At 33.8% G+C, this 20,173-nt stretch overlaps 1 protein-coding gene across 1 annotated transcript in view; it reads right to left on the reverse strand.

Moving 5' to 3' along the window:
- Positions 1-3,471: 3,471 nt before the first annotated feature.
- Positions 3,472-20,173, reverse strand: part of tok (tolloid-like protein 1 tolkin) — a 160,050-nt gene continuing 143,348 nt past the window's right edge. The window contains exons 7-15 of the mRNA XM_076522261.1: positions 18,400-18,630; positions 16,580-16,804; positions 14,288-14,755; positions 11,820-11,942; positions 11,435-11,753; positions 10,333-10,624; positions 9,523-9,736; positions 8,011-8,261; positions 3,472-6,383 (exon numbers count right to left, since the gene is read on the reverse strand). Of these exons, the coding sequence (XP_076378376.1) occupies positions 6,213-6,383; positions 8,011-8,261; positions 9,523-9,736; positions 10,333-10,624; positions 11,435-11,753; positions 11,820-11,942; positions 14,288-14,755; positions 16,580-16,804; positions 18,400-18,630 (2,294 nt within the window). The 3' untranslated portion in view covers positions 3,472-6,212. The remainder of the gene's footprint in view (positions 6,384-8,010; positions 8,262-9,522; positions 9,737-10,332; positions 10,625-11,434; positions 11,754-11,819; positions 11,943-14,287; positions 14,756-16,579; positions 16,805-18,399; positions 18,631-20,173) is intronic.

Genomic DNA, 20,173 nt, shown 5'->3' on the forward strand with positions numbered 1-20,173 from the left:
TCTCCGTTCGTATAATGTACGCGCACGTGCAACAATTGTATTCATTATTTAATACTGAAGTCAATTATTGAAATTACGATTTCAAATACCATTTAAGTATGGCTGTACTTTCTATTCGATAATTTATCGCTGCGTTTTCTTCGTACTTCTTTTGTTACAAAAGATGTACGAAACATGTTTTGCCAGGGTTGGCAATATTGTAATATTTTCACGAAAACTATACACATAGGAAAACTTAGGTTCAGGAAAGAAACAGTAATTCTATCTTTACATGGCATGCTTTGATTTATCAAGGTTCAATTTCTTTGATCGTTACGAATAATCATATTCGCGAGTGTGTTTAAATTTTCTCCGAATTTCTGTATTATTGGCAATGCATAATTTTCTTCAAGAAAGTCGTTTATTTTAAATAAATATTAGAAAAAATAAATATTTCATTAAAATTACGAAGAATTTCATTTATTCTACAATTTTAGTATGGTTTGTTTGAATATAATTTATTGTTTATATTGGACTTTCATAATTTAAATAATTCTCCTATTTTTCCATATGGATTATATTCTATTTTACATGGGTTTTCTTTATAAACAGGTAATTGACAGCAATGCGAGACAACATGTTTAGTACCATACTAGTAGTCATAAAAAACGAAACCAAAATAATTCGTTTATTAACTAGATCCCGGATTTTTCTGACAAAAATGAGTAGAAAAAATATAAAACATGAAGAAGATTAAAAGAATCTGAGAAAATGTCGATGTATTATTCTTGACTTATTAAGATTGCTAGAGGAACAAAGACAATTTTAACTGGCTATTGCTTCTTACAACTAACGCAGATAATTTTTATTCTTCATAGAGATTCGCAGTCTATATAATATAATATAAAAGTAGAAAAGACAATATTTACTATATAGGAATTGCTTTTGTAATCGTATCGTAAATCGTAAAAAAATAAATTTTGGCGTACTTAATACATTGCAATCAAAATTAATTTTCAAGTATAATGGAAAATTAGTGACAGTCAGTAGTGTTTTGAATAATGAATGTACCCTACTGTTTCAACCATAGGAGTTCTTAAAACTGTATTTCTTCTTGCAGTGAACTGCAAGTGTAGTTCTTGCTGCATTGCTCCATATGTTCAAATGATCTGGCACATTTGATAATCCAATATTGCTGATGTCCCAGACCGATTGAATTGTTGGAATTGTACAGCATTCTGTTTTTATGCACGAGCGGTTTATTGAAGCGTTTTTCTCGAGAATAAGAACCAAGGAAGGATGAGAGCTGTCGATGAGAGAGCGCATGTGCCAGTTGGCCGCTCACTTTTTCTAAAATTGGTCACAGACGGTCGGATCTCCGGTAAGGAAAGCGGTAGATCTTGAAGATCGTCCTCCCATGGGAAGTCGTGCAATTCTGGACACAAAGTGCATACTGCAGCTCGAAATAACTCAAGTATGCAGCAATCTACGCGCGAAATAACTCAACTATGCAGCGATCGGCGAGCAAAATAATTCAACAGACTTTGGATAAGAGAACGTTGTTAATATAAAGTATTCAATAATATATTATATATTGCATATCATATGTTATAATATATTATACATTACCCGAATACTTTATATTAAATAATATCTAATATATTACGGAATATTTGTATTAAATGCATGTATTAAAATTATATATTCAATATTTTATATTGAATATATATAATATATTACTAAATAGAGTCCAGTAATACGAAAGTTTTAATTAAATTGCATTAATGTACTTAATAGAATATGACCTAACGCATTTGCGAATGCAGTATAGCGTCACCTTACGAAATTAGCGATGAGGTAGCCAGCGTCTATGTGATTAGTCTTCCATACTGTGAATTTACTTAAAAATAACTGTAATTTGATTATGAACTTACTGTTTTCAAACAAGATATTGTTTATACTGATTTTGACTAGATTTGTAGTAACTCTGTTACTTGTTTAGTGTAATTTTAGAACAGTTTCTAATTTGCCATTTTCTGTTACTGGTAGACAAGGAATGAATGACTGTACTTTTTCCACGAGTCATTTTCATATTACATTAATGTGTCATTTCTTCTTTCCACAATTTTATTAATGACAAAATTGTGAAATATTTCAACGAATAAAATATGTGTCGTAACAAATGCACAAAGAAATTTTTTGGGTATATTATCTGCTCTCAAATAAATAAAAACTGACAACAAATAAAGAAAATGATGGAGAATAAAAGGAATATATTTCTCCTGACAAACATCTAGCTCAAATAATGCGAATATCGAATTAGTTCTAATTCAGAAAAGGACATCTATGTTGAAATTATGTAAAAGCTATGTAGTTTCTGAGATGCGTCGTTCGACTCTATTGTAATCGGTTTTTTGTAAATTCTACGCTCTGTATTTTAAACGATATGAAAACAAGGTTTATTCTCGATGCAGTTGATCGTGTCTAATAATCTCAGTCTATAAGTCTACAGACATATCAGTTTCAAGTACGATCATGAAAGTTGATCATAGATATTAACATAATATCGCAACAGCTGTAGCCAGTGATGTAACAGATCGACCACGCACTTCTTTGTCCTTGCATTTGTAGTGATCTCGTTGACCGAATATAGAGCCATCAATATTAAGTAGTTCTTAAAGAGTGCCGTTGCAATGCTTGCAACAATCTTGTAACAATTTAAAGCTTGTAAATAAGATATACATAGTTGCAAGTAACAATCAAATAATCTGTTATAGGAAGATGTTAATAAACAAATATCTAAAAATCGTGCTCGACAATACAGTTTATGCATTATGTTTTAACTGCTGATTGTTGAAATTGTTTATCTACTTTCAATTTTTGTTTATAATAATTACGACACCTACCTGGTTCAATCTCAATGTTTGTTGATATTAAAGCTTAATTAGGTTCGTTACTGTATATTATAGATGACTGATCTTCATATTGTTTGAATTGACATTGTTTAGATTTTTAACTATTTTTGGTTATGCAGATTAACGACGACACCTGCAGTCTTTAATATTTATTAGATACAAAAAACTAATGAAATTTTTAATTTTTATATCGTTGCATTGCCGATAAACTTAGAAAGCTTGAGGAAAGTACAAATTTGACATGTTTAAGTAATTTTGAATGAGAACTTGTGTATATAAAACGGATTATTTAATTTATACTTTTATTATAGGTTTATCGAGACGACATTTAGTCATTGATTAATTTATGTTATAATAATAATTTAATAAATAATAATAACTTTGAGCAAAAAGTATTTCAGGATATAATCGCTGTATGCGCTGTTATTGGAAAGCGTAAAAAATATCGATATTACTAGTTGGTAACCTGGCTTGCCTCTTAAAATAGAGGAAAATTTGTGGATATGGAATCATTGTTTGATAGAGGAATAGCATATAATGGAAAAGTATATAGTTGTTTTATACATATAGTAATATGTAGAGTGCCTATAACGTGTATTTCTGAGAACAAATAAATCACATATAATTTACAAAAAGGAACTTGACGCGACGCCTAATATTGTTCTTATCATCCGTTAATAGATAAGATATTATACGTGTGTGTTAGGCGTATGAACTTTTCTTTTAAAGGACCAACACTATATGCGTGTACATACTTAAAGACACATACATGCATACTTGCAAACAAATCGAAATCACTGTGTTTACACTCGTGTTCGAATAGAAACATGTCCTTTTGATTAATATAGGCCGTATTCGTCTTGCAATACAACGCATGCAATGCGACGCGAAACAAAAACGAAGGACACACCATTTTGACGAACAATTTTGTCGCGGCATTATTAAAAATGTTCACAAGGCAGTGCATCATGTAGAAAGAATATGAAAAACCATGAAATTTCAAAACTAGGTATTCGCTCGAATAATTCGTCTTTCCGCCGATGATATCTTTTGGTGTTTCTTACATGATATGCTGTTTACACGCGAACGCGCGGATTTTCAAATACAATATACAAAGAATAACATTTCCTTTTTGTCCTTGTTTAAAACACGAGTCCCTTGGCGAATTCGTAATGATGATATATCGTGTATTCGGAATCATTCGTCGCAACGATAAATTTGGAATCGACAATAAATTTGACTTTGTTTCCAACAAATCGGTTTTCGCTGAAAATGCAACCTTACTTTATAAATATATTTCTTTAGTGTTTAGTTGCGAGTTGTTAAAAAACTTCCAACGCATAAATCATAGTTTCAGTAAATGGACAAAGTTTACCTGAAATTACTGTGACCTTTAGTTACCTCGGCTGACTTTATGTATTTCGGAGTATAATATGCCGATGTTTTCTTCGTTAATTGTTAGCAATCAAACTTATCACTATTATCTGCTTATTTTCCTGACTGGATACTTTTTTTTGTTCTTGTTCCACACGCGGTACTCCCATTTTAATCGATCCACACGAATACTGTTGAAATTGAACATTATTATCGACGTTACAGCTACTAGTAAGTAAGTTCCTCTTGCCTTGTATCCATACTTCTATCTCTAAACTCCTTATTTTATCCTTTTATAATACTCTCTTAATTCGTTTAACACATATTATACACAATTATGATACAATAAATGCTACGTTAAAAGAACATTTCGAACGAACTTGAAAAGTCGAGAGGTACATCGAACAAAAACAGAAGAGATTACTCCGGAAACACAGATACGACCAGAAAAATTCGATCTCCACACTTTCTTCAAATCAAACACGCACGACGACAAGAATCCAAACGCTTTTCAGAGTATTAGTTAATAAATCGTTTCCTGAATTCAAGCAACCGATAAGTATTACGCATTCTCGAAAAACTCCATCGATTCAGACGTTTCACGTTCCAATCGTATCTCGAGGTTTCTCTTAAAATTCTCCTCGCTAACGATTCGTGTCGATCGAATAAAGTGGAACAACACTCGTTGACTGTGCAACGGATGGCGAAGTACATATTCAAGAACGGTCGGAAAACACTCGAATAGCGAAATATTTGATCGGTCGTCGATCCTATGACTACATATAAAACGGCACGACGTCTACATCTAAGTTTTTATCTATGTACAATAAACGGTCGCCGGGAGCCTCGACAACGCGAGACAAACGCGGAACAGTTCGATCGAGGCTCGCCTTAAAATTTCTATCGCCGACTGTAGGATCGATCAGCGCTATCCCTAATTTTATATCTAGATTACCCAAATATTTGCACAAGTTCTTGTTTGGAACGTGTCCGAGCGAGGTCTGTTTAGCGGGGAACGCTAATCGTCCCGGCCCAAACACCCTCGTCCTGCTCTTATTGTTTTACCGTTACAGTTTAGAACCATTTATCAGCGTACGTTCAAGGTGAGACTCTTAAAAAGTACAACGAATGGCGAAGCACTTTCGTCAAAGAGGAGACAGGGATTTGAGGATTAAGAGAGAGAGGGAGAGGTATTGAGATAGATAGAAAGAGAGAGAGAGAGAGAAAGAGAGAGAGAGAGAGAGAGAGAGAGAGAGAGAGACCGGGAATAAAGTGATCTTTAAGCTTTGTCGAATCGTTTGGTACGTTTGCAGGGCAGTGTTTGCGAGAACAACGTCGAAGAGATTCAACTGTCTTTTCGTGTGGACCTCGCCTCCTCGTTGGCATCGGTCGCATTATCGAACCCTCGTAACGATGGACGCAGGTAATCACTTTGGCAATGTCGCGACGATGCTTCCTCCTGTTCTCCGTTTCTCTCTCCGGAAGAGAACGCGCTGTTTTACTGGGATTTCGAACTTAAAAGAGTTAACAGTGTAACGCGATTCTACCTAAACATATAATGGCACGATTGGCCCGTCGATAGACCGAATTTCGAACTCGTACATACGCGTACCGACCCAGAAACGGATAGCCGTTACCTAACGCCTCGGTATAAATTATCCTTGTGAGACTGGATATCTATCCAGCCACGCTTCTCCTGGCCAACACGGATCGACGCTGAACGCGGATGATCATATTCGGGCCGCGTGATTTGCTTTGCGTGGACGTACTGCCGGGTGGAATAAGCTTGGCGGCCTCGACCATCCAGCGAGATTTGCATCCAGGATACGTTGGACGCTCGCTTCGACAACGATCCTATTATTCGTTCTCGCTGTGATCGTTGCTTTGCAAGATCGAGCCGATGTACCAGCCGTAACTTAGTCGATTGGCGAGGCCGGCCACGGATCAGAGGTTCTCCACGTCGGTGTCTTCGTTGCCCGAGCCTCCGTAGTTCTCGCCGCTGACCTGCCAGTCCACTGCGACGAACACCGCCACGAACCCTTTGTTCGCTATCGTGTCGTCCGTTCGGAATCTCACCAGCAGGGCCTCGTTCATCGAGATGAAGTCCGTGGTGTTCTGAAATTCGTTATTGTCCACATAAGAATAGAATGTTTTTCGCTTAAAACAGGCCACCCAAACGTCTCCTACCAATAGCGATGTTACGAGAAATATTGTACATTTTTTGCATTTGACTGGTATCGAGAGACGAATACTAACTATGCAAAAGTGATATTTTTGCAATAAATATCTGCCATGTCTACTAATGAGTCGATAGGAATTATCGATAGAATAAAGTTGATCCGATATTCTAGACGATTTATTATGAAAATAATGTTTCGCATAGGAATAGATCAGGTTAAACTAATCTAAGGACAACGCTATTTATCATACAACTCAATAAAGACGTAATCTAATGCTGTAATCAAACTGTTCTATTATCCGAACATTAGTATTTTCTTGCACAATTTGGATCTATTATACATGAATGATCGTAACCATTTGATTATGCCTATGAAGATCTTCATATTTTAGCACTCGGACGATGGGCTCGGATCCATTTAGACCAAGAATATAAATATTATTATTTAACTGTCTAGTTTCTAGCAACTAATTAAAATTGTCACGCGTTACGTTGGCGTCTATAAGAAATTAAGGTGTCTAGAAGGAGTTAGCTGAAAAAATTTATTGAAACAAATTGATAAATAAAATTACAAACGATTCTAGTTTGTTAAACAGAAAAATGAACGAATACCTGTTATCGGATGTAAAGGCTACTCTCATATTGTACATTTTTTGAATTTGACTGGTATCGAGAGACGAATGCTAACTATGCAAAAGTGATATCTTTTCTAAGTCACTGTTTTCAGAGTTTTTAAGGTCATCGATGTTGATTTCTATATAAGCGCATATTTTTCTATCGCATCGTGTAGCTGACGTTGAAATACATTCAGACATGTGGAATGAATCGGAGAACTTGATCTTCAAATGATGTTGATATTTTTTTTGCATATAATTATGTACACTTATCGACAAAAGTTAGAAACATAGAATAAAAATTTGTATCAATGAAAATATAAATTTAATTTTCTTATGTTATTAACTTTTATTTCATTTTCATATTTTTTACTTTCGTTACGTATCTTTTTATTAAACGTGTTCTATGGTCCACTGCAATATGTACTTTTAAGTTAATAAGACGTGCAAATGTTACTTCTAAGTTGGTCCACTCAATGGAAAACGGACTTAGGGTTGTTATAAAAGCAAAAGGTGGATAAATTTCCTATTAAAACCTTTAATCGTTCAATTTAAATAACTATTAATTGTTTCGTTCGAATACTTTTGTGAGCCATTTCTGATACGTGTTTACAATAAATGTACTGTAAAAACGCTATATATTGTTGAATTATTTTCTAATTTTGCTTACGCAGTCTTAAGACCCATCCCTTGTTATATTTGTCATATTATATCAAATGCTTCAGTTTAACACATATATTTTATTAATTGAATATTAGAAACGCGTAAGCGTTCTAATACTTTCCTATATGAGTGTATATTCATTGAAATATAAAATTTTACTCAAATGTTACCTATACGTAAAGTTTCGCAACTTTTGTCGGCAAGTGTACATTCTTTTATTGCATTGCGCTTGTGATCTCGAAAGTGTAGCTAAATTTGTTAACTTAATAGCAGAAAGTACACTTACGCTGGTACCACAGTATCGTCCATACATGGGACCGGAAGTGTCCAGTCCGGAATAAACTTCGACGAAATCGTAGTTGCATTCGGTCTCGTATTCAAGATTGAACTTGAGGAAAGTCAAATGCACGTTTTTCCCAGGCGGTGCCTCTATCGCCCAATCGCAGTCCGTTCTGTGGTCGTAATTATTATAGCTGTACTTCGCATGCGAGTACAAATACTTGACTTCATCTGTTGCGACCAGGTGACCACCGCAGGCTGTGCGACACAATTACGTTAGCGAAATGGTTGTCAGGTTCGTTAGATTATTCGATTTCGCGACATTCTAAGTGATTGACGACTGGAAATGAGAGCCCACGGAATAGAGCTCGGCTTGCTCGATAGGCTACATGCGATTTCGATGGTCGAACGCGATTTTATATTGCACAAGACCGAGGCACGAGAAGGTTCGTGCTTGGAGAGCGAGATTGAAATATGCTATAGTGCTAAATCACGAGTTGTTTCTATAATCGAGTCGAGATACGTTATTTAACGTGATACAGTAATTTCTCCCTAATTCGCACTCAGATTGCGCACAAATATGGACAATTTAGGAAGAGGAGATACGATTGTTCGAGCCTTGCGGCTCGTTTTTATAGTTGTTTAGAATCGGTAACTATGAAAACGTGCCACAAGGCTTGTATAATCGTATCTCTTCTTCCAAATTTGTCGATATTTGGAGAAATTACTGTATTTTGATAATTTTGTGAACACTGATCTTAAAGAATAATTGTTACGAACTTAAAACTTTATTTTATCGTTCTTAAAACGTTGTTTTGTGGAAGATTTACTGCTTTATTACAATGATCCGGAAAATATTTTACATTGATTTGTTACGTTGTAAGAAATATAAGAATTATATCATGAATTAAGATCATGTTTCCAATATTCTATTATTGGTACTTATTAATTTACGTTAATAATTTGAATATATACATTATTAATTTGAATATATTATATGCAATGTATAAGTTTAATGTATAATCATTATATTTGAATATACAGGAAATACACTATTTTCCAATAATTTAAAGAAGAATTTAATATAGCGTATGCTGTACTTGAAACAATCTCGTGAAAAGCATCATCATGCAGAATTCTATTACTATTTTATATTGTCATGTTCAATATAATTATCTCATAGTTGGTGTAGAATTTCTTTCACTATTTTATATTATGTTCTATTAGTCCACTTTAAAGGATTCTTTGTAATCACAAACATTTTGGTACCCCAAGTACTTTTTTCAAAGCTATTCATTCTTTTGATTTTTTAATGACAAATATTCAATGAAATGTAATTTTATAGAGGAAAACATTTCTCAAATATTTCTTTATCGTTTGTAGGTATATATAATTTCTTGAAACAGAAGAAAACGGCAATAATTGTTGTATCCTGCAATATTTTCTGTAGCACTATGATAATTAAATTGACCTGACAGGTGCTGATATTTGGATCAGCTTATCATCGTCGCTTCCTTACCAGTGCTATGAGTTGCAAGGAAACCTTTCCTCTGGACGGAAACATCGCTCTTGAAAACCATATACATTTGATTTCCCGTAGCTAGAATTGGATGAGGTTCCTTTGTACCGCAGAATTTCCCGAGAATATGACTGTCCGGAGAATCTCCGTCGTAAATGGCGATATGATCGTAAGCACACTCCTGATGGGATTCCATCTCGAAGACTTTGAAGATCTGTGGAGCATTGGATTTATTTATCGTCATTCCCTCTGTTCCATTCGACGTGCCTCGAGAATAGATTATGTACAGCCGGATTAAATTCTAAATGCCTTTAATTTCTCTTTTCGTTAAACAATAATTTAACTAATAATTTAGTTGTGTAATTTTCGGTGAAAGTATATTCTAGCAAATGTTTGATATTAACTTATTACCAAAATAAAACACTCTTAAAGTATCTTATTTATAGTATTCTATTTACAATATTTATAATGTCGTTATTCATGATTGAAACTTTAGAATATCTTATTTAAACTGCAATCATAAATAACAATGTTTACATTGTTCTGTACACAGTGAAGTTTGTCCACTGTTGTTCGAAATTATTAATTATTGTTACTCATGATCGCAGCTATAGAATTTATTACTTAAACTGCAATTATGAATAACATTATTTAATAGTTTTGAACAAGAGTGAACAGATTTCATAGTACACAGATTATTTCTGTTTCATCTCATTATACTTCATTAAAGCGATATGATGCATAAGAAACAAATGAACTGTGTTTTTTAAATGAATAAATTAGGATAAGGTAGGACTGAAAAATACTAACTAATTTAATACGATGGCCAGGTTTGGTGAGGAAATGCCAAACGCAGTCCTTCAGGCCTGGATAATTATCCGGGTAATTAGGCGACATAATAGTGCCCATCGGCGAGACAATTTCGTATTTGCAACCGCCCTCCTTGCAATCGTGTCCATTTTCATGAAGCGTGAAACCGTTGTGACACGAACATTGATAAGAGCCTATTATGTTTCTGCACTCGTGTTGACAGCCACCGTTGTTGTTTGCGCACTCGTCCATGTCCGTAAAGAAAACAGCTGCGAACCCTGTTTTCTGAATACTGCGGGAAACAAACCGACAGTGTTTTAGCAGCAACAATGCAAACGCGTGCGACGAGTACAAACCGGCAGGCAAAATTATATCGATTAATTGTATATTCGACTTAATTATGTGTCCAAATATTAAGGCTTGTTACTAACGGATAAACCGCGATAATTAATGCAAAATAAAAATTTTCCAAGCAGATTGTAAGAGACAGAAATTAAATAAAAATAAATTGTTTCTTTTAATAATTTTAATGAGTTGGAAACGGTGTAACAATATTATTAAATCTTTCTTATGTCTTGACAATTTTTGCAATAAATATCTGTCATGTCTACTAATGAGTCGATAGGAATTATCGATAGAATAAAGTTGATCCGATATTCTAGACGATTTATTATGAAAATAATGTTTCGCATAGGAATAGATCAGGTTAAACTAACCTAAGGACAACGCTATTTATCATACAACTCAATAAAGTCGTAATCTAATGCTGTAATCAAACTGTTCTATTATACGAACATTAGTATTTTCTTGCACAATTTGGATCTACTATACATGAATAATCGTAACCATTTAATTATGCCTATGAAGATCTTCATATTTTAACACTCGGACGATGGGCTCGGATCCATTTAGATCAAGAATATAAATATTATTATTTAACTGTCTAGTTTCTAGCAACTAATTAAAATTGTCACGCGTTACGTTGACGTCTATAAGAAATTAAGATGTCTAGAAGGAGTTAGCTGAAAAAATTTATTGAAACAAATTGATAAATAAAATCACAAACGATTCTAGTTTGTTAAACAGAAAAATGAACGAATACCTGTTATCGGATGTGAAGGCTACTCTCATAAAGTTGCCCTCGGATGTAATTAACGGCGGCGGCCTCGAACCGCAGAAAACCCCGTGTTTCCTCAAGATATCGTCGCCGAGCTTGCTGCTGACTTCGACAGTGTCGTATTCGCAATCTTGTTGTCGAGCTTTGTTACCTTCCAGGTCAAAATGCGTGAAGTTCAACGTGATACGATATTGCGGCGGAGCTATGATTTCCCAAACGCAATCCTTGTTTCCCGGATAGGTCACCGGAAATGAAGGACTCGTGATGGTTCCGTTACTGTCTTCGAAAACACCGCCGCAAGCATCTGCAATTAATTAAATGAAATGTGAAAACACACGATAAAAAAATATCGGATTGCATAATACCTTACCTTCGCAGTGTTTTCCGTCGGAGTGTAATTCGTAACCGGGTTTACAAGAGCACTCGAAACCACCTAAAGTGTTGATGCAATCGTGCTCGCAGCCGTGCTCAATTAGAACACACTCGTCGAATTCTGTAATATTTATGAAATGCATTATTGTCTCAATTCTCCGTTTGATTAATTGGAAATAAATTGTAGCTTTTTTACGCTTTCGTGACCTCTTTCGTGCGATTCGAAAAATAAAAGAAGACCGACACGTCAGAAATATACCGGGTGTCTGATTTTAATTTATAAATGAGAGTAAATTAATTAAAGATGTTAACTCCTTAAGTAAATATTTCTTTGTTTTTTAATAAATAAAAGGACTAGGTTATTTACAATCCATTTAGTAACAGAAAAACGATCGGAAATTTTTAGACGAGATTGTTGAATTTCGTGGATCACTTGCTTATCACGTTACTTAAAAGACCGTTTAATAAAAAGAAAGAAACAAGATAATTTTTCGACCAGATTTCTGAATTTTGGGGATCGCTTAAGGAGTCAAAGGGGGAACTACAAGTAATCTGTTCAAATAGGGCTTATTTTCGGCAATTTTTTTATAACGTAAAACATTAACGAAACTTTTCATTACTTTCCATACATATTCTTTGACATAGAATAAAAAAATGACAAAAATAAAAAGGAGTTTTTCATAATAGAACTATGCGTCGTATGAATTTAAATCCTACTAAAAAAAAAAATACGAAAAAGATACTAATACACGGCTCTGAAAATGTATCGAAATAAAAATTTTACGAAAAACATCACTCCTTTGTTTTCAGAGCCGCGTATTATCATTTTTGTCGCAGTTTTTAAAACTGAATTTAGGTTCATACAACGTATAATTCTATTATCAAAAATTTCAGTTTTAATATTTTTCGTACATTAAAGGAGAACAAGATTAATTATTTCAGTAAAGTGCAAGTAACTATTATGGAACACTTTTCAGGATGTATAAGATTATTATCGATTTTATTGCAACCGACAATTATTATTGTTGAATATTTATACTACTATTCGATAGATTGATGTTTCCAGAATAAAATGTTCATATGAATAAAATCTAATACGAATGTGTTTCATAATAGAAACAATGAAAAAATCGAAGTACATAATATGAAAAAGTATATCCTTGCATAGAAACACCTATATTTGACTAAATATTTCTTTACATTTGATTGTTAAATAACAGTATTTGTATAAGTGAATTTATAGAGAACAATGTTTACAAAGAAATGGAAAGAATTGTTACATGCACTTCCATGTGCTCTATTTATTTTGTATTGTATTACTTGCGTTATTATTTGTATTAATTCAAGCCTGCTTCAAGTCTGCTATTGTTTAAAAAACGGGTCGCAATTGAGCGATGTTTCACAATAGGTGCCTCTATCTTAAACGTCCATAAAATGTGACGAAAAAGAATATGTGTATCTAGAAACGTCAAAGAATATGTACGGAAAGCGACGAAGAGTTTCGACAACGTTTCGTGTTATAAAATCATTGCCGGAACGATTTTCGGGATTCCCCATTGTAACAGTTTATTTAACACGTTGAATGCCACGGGGGTCACCGGTGACCGGCACTTAACTTGGCGGTGACGCCATGGGGGCCACCGGTGACCGGCGCACCCAAATTGATAGAAATACAGGGTTCCCCGGAAAGAATCATCCGATTTCAAAAATTTATATTTTAAAAAATTACACACAGAAAATTATAATTCAAACACGAATATAACGGGAAAATGTGCGAGTTTTACTTTTTATTATTTTTTTCTCATGTACCAAACTGTTGGATTGGTCGCAGTTCATCCGATAATATGGTTCTACACAGTTAGCCTCCGAGATCACCCGACCTAACCCCATGCGACTTCTTCCTTTGGGGATTTGTGAAGGATCTTGTCTTTGTACCACCTTTACCTACAAGTGTAAATGATCGGAAAAAACGCACTTGTGATGCTGTACAAACAATTACCAGAGATACATTACACCGTGTTTGGCAAGAACTTTCATATCGCAATGATATCATACGTGTAACGAAAGGAAGTCATATTGAACACTTGTAAACAAAAACTCACGCATTTTCCCGTTATATTCGTGTTTGAATTATAATTTCCTGTGTGTAATTTTTTAAAATATAAATTTTTGAAATCGGATGATTCTTTCCGGGGAACCCTGTATATATAATTTAAAACAAATGTCAATATCCAAAATTTTGTATTATCACCATCGTCAATTCAAACAGTGACCCCTGTCGCAATTAACACGTCAAACATGGTTATACACTGTAACTTATCTATTGCAGATAAAATTTCAACATTATATGTATCACATAAAAGAAAATTCATCGTGGCGCCACGGACAATTTCTGTGAAACCGGCTTGGCATTCAACGTGTTAAGGGTCCCCGGTTAAGGTAATATACGCGAAACGGAATCCGCACCTTTCATGAACGTGGCTGAAAATCCCGCCTTCTGCACGGATATGTCGCTAACGAACTTCACCAATAGTTTGTTCCCCGTGGACTTAATGTCCGGCGGTATTTTGTAGCCGCAGTAAACCCCGATCAATGGGGAGTCGCGGTTATGACCGTCGCGGACCTCGACGTAATCGTACACACAATTGTCGTGGTTCTCGATCTCGAAGGATTGAAACTTTAGGGCCACTTGGAAGTTCTCCGGGACGGACAACTTCCAGATGCACTCCTTGCTCGATTGGTACTCTTCCGGGTAATTTGGCGACTCCAAATGACCGGTGCCGTCGAGCTCCACCTCGCCGCCGCAAACGGCCTCGTAGCTCGCGGTGAAACCACGGTGACCGCTCTGACGACTAGACGTCACGTACGTTACCAGCATCCTACTTCCGGTGGAGACGATGGGTTCGTGGATCTTGCCGCTCCCACAGAATCGACCTGCGTTATCATCGAACACAGCGTTAATATAATCTGTCCGGATTCGTCGCGTGATCAGTTTTATTGGATGTTCCACGCCCTTTGATCGTTGCTCGCGAACGCTCTTTGGAAAATTAACCTTTTTGCACACGGAGAAAAATCAAAGTCGAACGTGTTTATTCGTATTTATTAGTAAGTAACGCCTCGAAGAAAGTATAAAATCGAAAGCATAAAATAATTGTCTTCAAAAAGTTTTATAAATAGATGATAAAAATGTATATAAATATGTTAATAATAAAATTTAAGTTTCTATCAAAATTTATAATAATTTGAATTTATGACAATCATTTATTGTAATTAAATTTTATGTTAAAAATTTATTATAATTGACTTCACCCGCATTTAAAGTCAATTAATTTAAATTTCTATTAAAAATCTACCATAATTTAAAATTTCTAGTTAGATTTCTATTAAAATTATAATTTATATTATAATATATTATTAAATTAAATTATATTATCATAATTAAATTATTATAATTAAATTTTATATTAAAAATTTATTATAATTGACTTCACCCGCATTTAAAGTCAATTAATTTAAATTTCTATTAAAAATCTACCATAATTTAAAATTTCTAGTTAGATTTCTATTAAAATTATAATTTATTATAATATATTATTAAATTAAATTATATTATTATAATTAAATTATTATAATTAAATTTTATATTAAAAATTTATTATAATTGACTTCACCCGCATTTAAAGTCAATTAATTTGAATTTCTATTAAAAATCTACCGTAATTTAAAAAATTTCTAGTTAGATTTCTATCAAAATTATAATTTATATTATAATATATTATTAAATTAAATTATATTATCATAATTAAATTATTATAATTAAATTTTATATTAAATATTTATTATAATTGACTTCACCCGCATTTAAAGTCAATTAATTTAAATTTCTATTAAAAATCTACCATAATTTATAATTTCTAGTTAGATTTCTATCAAAATTATAATTTATATTATAATATATTATTAAATTAAATTATATTATCATAATTAAATTATTATAATTAAATTTTATGTTAAAAATTTATTATAATTGAGTTTACCCCCGTTTGAAATTTAATTTAATATGCAAAATAAAAAACTGTTCATTTGACCATGGCAGGTTCCCGTTTTGACTGCCACGTTAACAACCTCATTTTCATCAAAGTATTTCGTTTAATTCAATTAAAAAGAAGTTCAACTGTATGACGTAAATTACTTTTCCAACATTTTTACGTTTTGCAGATCCTAATGAAGTCAGAAAAATATAATGGATTAGCGTGGAAATTAATTTTCCAAGAGCAAATAACTTCGTCACCCATTTACGAGTGACACGGCGGTCAAAGCGTTAAACAGTTTTGTAATACTTCAAGCAGAAATGACAATAATAAAAGCACAAGAATCGCACAATGCAGGATGTAAACGCTTTATTAAAGCTTTAAATCGTCCAGCCATTAATATTCCAGAAAGAAACGCTGCTGGTGACAATTTAACGATGAAATAAGGAGATTACGGTTGTAAACCGCGGTTGACCCGTCTCCGCGAACGCAGCTATCAAACAGGCAATTTTTATCCATTAATTACCAATGCACGCGATTCTGGAAAAATACGTTTCTCGCATTGGATTGTCTTTGGAACCGGCTCGGGAAAGGTCGTCGGTTATTTCGTAACTGAGAACGATTGCAATGTCTGCGACAGAACCGGGCGATACAGAGGTAGAATCAGGGATGAATGTAAATTTCGCCCTACGTTTACAGCTTCGACATCGCGCGTTATTCATCTCACCTAGAACGTTGCTCTTGTACCAGTATCCGTCTCTGATCTCCAGGTAGTCGCTGCGGCAGAAGTTGCTCTTAAATATGTCCAACGACGTGATGTTCAACACGATCCGTTCACCATGGGTCGCTGTGATTCGCCATTCGCAGCGTTCACCTTCGATCGCCGGCGAACTGTTCGGGTGAGTCGGGGATCCGAAGGTGCCACTGTTTTCTTGGAACGTTCTACCGCACTCTGCAGATGAAAATGTAGAGACATTCTCATGCTAAATGATCGCTGCGTGAAAATCGAATGGGTTCGCTCTTGAACCGAGAAGATTTCTCACGATTTTTCTTTTTTTTAGCTATATGCATTTATACTTCAACGTTTCGATTTCCTTTTACAGATTTGTAAGCTTATTTATTTGACGTTGGTTGTTTGATTAAATATAACGCTTTATCGAGAAGCCTATCGGTAACGATAACCGCAAATGAAATCATTAGAAATTACTTGTTGCATCATGATTCACGTTGATATTGTTATAGAAGAATTTATCGAGAAGCTCGAAACTATGAAAAAACTGCTGAGAAATTAGAATTTGGTTGGAGCGTTTATAGCTTCGTGTAAAAATGGATCCTGGTATCTTGCAACGAGTGCCAAGTTTTGGGTAAATATGTCTGGGTTTACTATTGTTGTATCACTGTCCGAGTTATTATCTTTTGAATAGACTAACACCCATTGATTTGTACCCTATAGATTGTACCCTGCGGTTTTTATGCATTTATGGAAAAAATGGATATTTGAAATTAATGTGAAATGACATTAGAATAATTTAAGAATCTTATTAAATTATTTTCAATTTATTGAAGCTATTGATCTTGATTGAACTTCTGTTTTGTACGATGGATGCCAAACATTTTTATTTTGCACAAAAATCAGCTGTCACGTGATGAGGATCGATGATAACAATTTTTAAGTAGGCATTTTGATAGTATCATTTGCTATAATCGCGTGAATGGACTCAATGAAATAATTTAAATGTAAATGAAATCTGTTTTTGCTATGACACAAAGTTGATAAAGCCTCAATTTACACACAAGTGTTATGTTTCACAAATTTGTTCAAAAATATTTTTAGCAAAATTCATGATAATTTGAAGAATCTACAAATTTATTACAATTTTACGTATGTTCAATTCGTAGTCGAATGAACTTTCGACGTTAGCGTACACTTAAAAGTGTCGTTTATCTGTGCCGTTAATATTGACAAACGGAACATAATCACTAGACGATGGATTTTATGCATTTATGAGAAAAATATATAACTGAAACAGTGGGAACGTTAGAAGAATTGAGGACTTTCGACCTACTAAAAGTATTACAAACAGAGCTGGACATTATTCGAATAAAATTTTTATTTTACAACATTTCGAATAAACACTTATTTTATAAATGTAATTTTATTCATAGCAAAATTAATCGTCACTAGAAATAACTGTTCGATTTGTACATTTATTCAGATCCAATGTTATTCATTATTCAAAAAATACAGTCAACCTTATTATGACATCAAAGTTAACAATTATATATTATAACAATCCAGTTAACAATTTAGTTAACAATTTTACAATTTCGAATATGTCCTTTTTATATACAATTTTATTCGAATAATATTTCAAATAAATTCTACGAACAGACTTTAATTCGTAATTCGTTATTTGAATAAACTATGCCCGACTCTGATTACAATTAAGAAAAGATTCTTAAGCGTTTCCTGGTTCTTACAACAGCTGCAGAGAATTTGTATTCCGCGCGAACGTCCGCAGTCTAATAATTACTATGCGAACTTACTGTGGCATTTGTAGAGAAGATTAGTCTGAGCGATGTCTCCTTCGCTGAGTCGAAGTCTCTGTCCAATCTCAGGCCGTTTCTTTCCGTCCCTTTCCATCGGAAGGATTGTGTCTAAATACGTGCCTCTCGAAAATGTGTTCTTCGCATAATGCATGATCGAGTCGTAATCGTACGGTAAACCAAGCGAATTCACTTCCTCTTCCGTGAGCTTATTGAAATTGTACTCCTGACCTACGACGAGAATCATTCACTTACACGACGAGAAAACGATTTTATTCAATCTGACTTTATAAAGTTCTTTTTACTAGAGGGAACAAACGGTGCTGCTTTTGCACGCCAACGCAAGGCTTCGCGCATCTCTTTTTTACTAGTGAAAATATACAGAACATCGGATAGGAAGTTCTGTCACATCCTCCTCGTATTCCAGAACTGTCACTACGCGACTGTCATTTATTTTTTCTATTGACACACTTTCTTGCGAAGAGACAATTCAGTACGTTCGCTACCAATATCGTTCATTTGCGACAATTCTGCGTTTCTCGCCGAGAAAATCGAATTAATTTTGTCTACATCATTATTTGAAAATGTGATTTAATGCTTACATCTTTCCTGTAACAATATTTTTACTAATATTTTTATATATTATTGTTTTATAATATATTATTATTTTTATATATTATTGTTTATATAGTGGACGTACCGAAAATTAATAAATAACTGAAATGTTGTACACATTGTTGGTTAGTCACTCAGGTGTACCACATATTAATAATGTTATAATATAATTTTGATTACCATCAGCAAAATTGTACTGAACAACGTTACTTAACCCTTTACACTCGAAGCCATTTTAACTGTAACTTACAGTACTTCCATTTAATACGACAAAGTGCGTTTTATACGCTTACAAAAATAATAAATTATAAATAAAATATATATAAAATATATATAATAGTAAAAATAATAAATTGAATCTTGTGATTCATACAACAGTTACACTTTCAGTAGCGTATAAAATCTGAACTTCGATAATACAAAAATTATCGTAGATTGTAACATGATAATTTTAGTGATGCCTCAGAGTCACCAATCGACTGCAAAGGGTTAATTCATCGGCTGGTATATCGACAATTTTTCAAAAATCGTACTATACAGTAGTACGATTTAGAACAAATGTAGTAATAGCAATGTACGCTACTTGTTCGTGCAATCAATATAAACTTGTATTCACAAAAAAATCTAAATACTGTAATTCTTTGATCTTTTACATGTTAAATCGGACTTTTTTATATCACCGAAACGGCTGAGCTTCACGAACTGTTGCGAAGGAGTTAGAGAAACAATTTGCAAGTTCCATACTTTATTCAGAGGCAGATTTAGGTTATAGGCTAAATAGGCTACAGCCTAGGGCGGCAGTTTTTGAGAAAAATTCCGCGTTAGGTTTTCCTATACACAGTAAAAAATCATACGACCTTAAGTAGTATTACAAATGATTATTACGAATTAAACAGAAAATATTAACTTTTCTTTTATATTATATTACATTTCATCTCGACTAATCATTTGGTGAAGATCGGCACCTTCTTAGGACACAAAAAAATTTAAATAACAAATAGTATACGTTTTCATAAAAGTGCTAAATCTAGTACTTTAAATGCTTACAATCACCCTTCACCTTTTCGTTGCGGGGTGGAAAAAATCTGTTAGCCTAGGGTAGCAAAAATATAAATCCGCTTCTGACTTCGTGAATACTAATTATACGTTTAACTTCTTT

This window comes from Megalopta genalis, chromosome 5 (genome assembly GCF_051020955.1).
Source record: "Megalopta genalis isolate 19385.01 chromosome 5, iyMegGena1_principal, whole genome shotgun sequence".
Taxonomy (NCBI): domain Eukaryota; kingdom Metazoa; phylum Arthropoda; class Insecta; order Hymenoptera; family Halictidae; genus Megalopta; species Megalopta genalis.